At 46.6% G+C, this 2,689-nt stretch overlaps 1 protein-coding gene across 1 annotated transcript; it reads left to right on the forward strand.

Moving 5' to 3' along the window:
• The first annotated feature begins 1,908 nt into the window (after positions 1 to 1,908).
• LOC131250625 (uncharacterized) lies at positions 1,909 to 2,376 on the forward strand. Its single transcript, XM_058250911.1, has one exon. It carries the CDS (start codon positions 1,909 to 1,911, stop codon positions 2,374 to 2,376), a length of 468 nt encoding a protein of 155 aa, XP_058106894.1.
• Positions 2,377 to 2,689: the final 313 nt, after the last annotated feature.

A 2,689-nucleotide genomic window follows, 5' to 3' on the forward strand; every position in this document is an offset into this window, starting at 1 on the left:
GAGCCGCACCAGGAAGCGGCTGCATATTATGGCTTGAACCACTAGATTCAGTTGTAATAGTTTGTTTTGAACATTTATATTCGAGGTTTTTGTATTTGGCCCCCAGCTGAGTGGGCCAGGATAATATTCTCATCTTGATTATATTTATTCTATGCTTGATTCCCACTATTTACACTTTGATCTTAATTGATTGCCAGTAATATTTTTGTTAACTCCCAGGCTTTTGGGATGCGAGTCATAAACTTGGGTTTTGAAAAGGGGGGCAGAACTTAGAAAATTTCCATTAAAAAATAGGTAGGATGAGTGAACCTAGAAATAGAACACTTAGGTCCCTTAGATATTAGTGGAGTGAATAATTGAACTTATAAAGAAATCCCCAATAGTTGAAAGAACTTAGAGCATGAATCACCTAGGAAAGAACTTAGAATCCCTTGGGAAATGACTATCTAGTCATCTGAACTTGGAAACGGAAACCTTAGTTCCCTTGAAATTACAATTAGGAGTATTAGTTAAGCTTAGGAACTAAACTTGTATGCCATGCGGCAGGCAAGGTAACAAGACCTCTAGCCTTGTATTATTTCGTAATTAACTGGAATCTTTTCTCCAATACCAGAAACATGCATTTTTGACCTCACAAAAAATCATGCCACCCGTGCTGCAATCACATCAGACCTGTACAGCCGACATACATCTCATTCCATCGACCGAGCGTCAGTAAGAGCGCAGTCCAGTTTACATGCCAGGCCTTCCACTTGGAGTAGCAAATGCATACACGACATCTGAAGCCGTAATAGATTCTCCTTCCCCTCACATCTTTACGTCAGGATTGCCCTCACAGTATTTCAAGTGGTGGACACCTTCAACTGAACCTTTAGTTAACACATACACAGATTCGCTAACAGGGGCCACAATTTTCATTACCTTTGCGCAGATGGTGGCGACCATGCAGCAGCAACAGACTGCCTTTATGTAACAACAGCGGGACTCGCACACCCTCATGATGGAAACCCTCCGAGATCGAATCATGGGGGGACGTCGCGTGACGCAGAGGCTCGAGGTGCCGACATGTTTGATCGGTTTTTGAGACTCTGCCCACCAACCTTCGGAGGAGCACCTGACCCGGTTCAGGCGGAGCATTGGTTAGCGAGGATCGCCAAAATGATGATGCTGCTAAAGTGCATGAACTCCCAGATGGTCGCCTTGGCCACGTACCTACTTGAGGGAGAGGCTGAGAACTAGAGGGACAGTGTACAGAGAAGCATGCCAGCTGGGTATGCTTGGACATGGGCCAACTTCAGGATGAAGTTCCGGGAGAAATATTTCCCGCGATCCTGCCAGAACGAGAAGATCGGGCAGTTCCTGAAACTGGAATAGGGGACATTGATAGTCGCCCAGTACGAGGTGCGATTCGATGAACTTTCCCAATATGTACTAAAGGCCCTCGAGGACAAGGAATACAAGTTACAAAAGTTTAAAGAGGGCTCAAGTCAAGAATACAGTCACGGCTGTGCACATGGGATTTCAGGGATTTCTTGGAACTGGTGGACATGGCATGAGAGTGAAGAAAGATTTTGAGCGTACCGACCGGTCACGCCCCCTAGTTCGAGACGTCCTGATCAGACCAAGACAGACTCCTCCCATCCCGCTTGTTCTAGCAGGGAGGTTCAAGGTCCAGCTTGTAAGTGCAAATCTCATGCCCCCAAGAATGTACTGTGAGTACTGCAAATGGGATTGCCACACTGCCCAATATTGTTAGAGGAGGAGAGCCGACGAGGGCAACGCGCCTCTAACAAACCCCCTTAGCAGAATTGAACGGTAGCCAGCACAGCACCCAGGCTCGAGCAGCCTAAACAAGGACCCCCCAGCTCAGCAGAGGGCTCCCTTGGCATGAGTATACTCAGTTGCTACATGGAGGCTGAGCAGGACCCCCTTCAGATCATTCATGGTACCGTTCACATTAACGGTACCCCTGTACTCACTCTATTTGATTATGGTGCAACTCTATCTTTCATTGATTCTGCTATTACATCTAGACTAGAACTGAACACAACTCGGATGCATGCCCCCTTAGTTGTATCATCCCCTATGGGTAAATTTGTAGAAACAGACAAGATATATAGGGCATGTCCCATCACTCTCGCAGATCGCGAAGTAACTGTGGACCTAATCATCATGCCTGTTAGACAGTTTGACATCATCATGGGGATGGACTGGCTTATATTGGCGCGTGCAGTCATGGACTGTCACAACAAGAAGGTTACTATATCCATCCCCAGGCAGGCCTCCTTCACTCCGAAAGGGAGAGGCAGACACGAAGAGTTTGAGAGCTTACAGGCTCTAGGTGGAGACGAAACAGTAGAAGCCATTATCAGCTAGATACCATTTGTGTGAGATTTTCTAGAGATGTTTCAAGAAATACCAGGGCTGCCTCCCATGCAGGCAGTGGATTTTTGTATCGATCTCAAGCTAGGGACCGCCCCCATATCACTACCTTTATTTCACATGCCTCCTTATGAGATGGAGGAGTTGAGGAGCTAGATTGATGAATTACTGGCCCAAGGCTTCATCCGCCCTAGCGTTTCTCCCGAGGGAGTGCTAGTCCTCTTTGTGAAGAAGAATGACGGGTCATGCGTCTTTATATAGACTACAGACGACTCAATGATGTGACAATCAAGAACAGGTATCCCCT

This window comes from Magnolia sinica, chromosome 7 (genome assembly GCF_029962835.1).
Source record: "Magnolia sinica isolate HGM2019 chromosome 7, MsV1, whole genome shotgun sequence".
Taxonomy (NCBI): Eukaryota; Viridiplantae; Streptophyta; class Magnoliopsida; order Magnoliales; family Magnoliaceae; genus Magnolia; species Magnolia sinica.

Coding starts and splice junctions, on each gene's coding strand:
- LOC131250625 (XM_058250911.1), top strand. CDS start 1,909: ATGGAGGCTGAGCAGGACCCCCTTCAGATCATTCATGGTACCGTTCAC.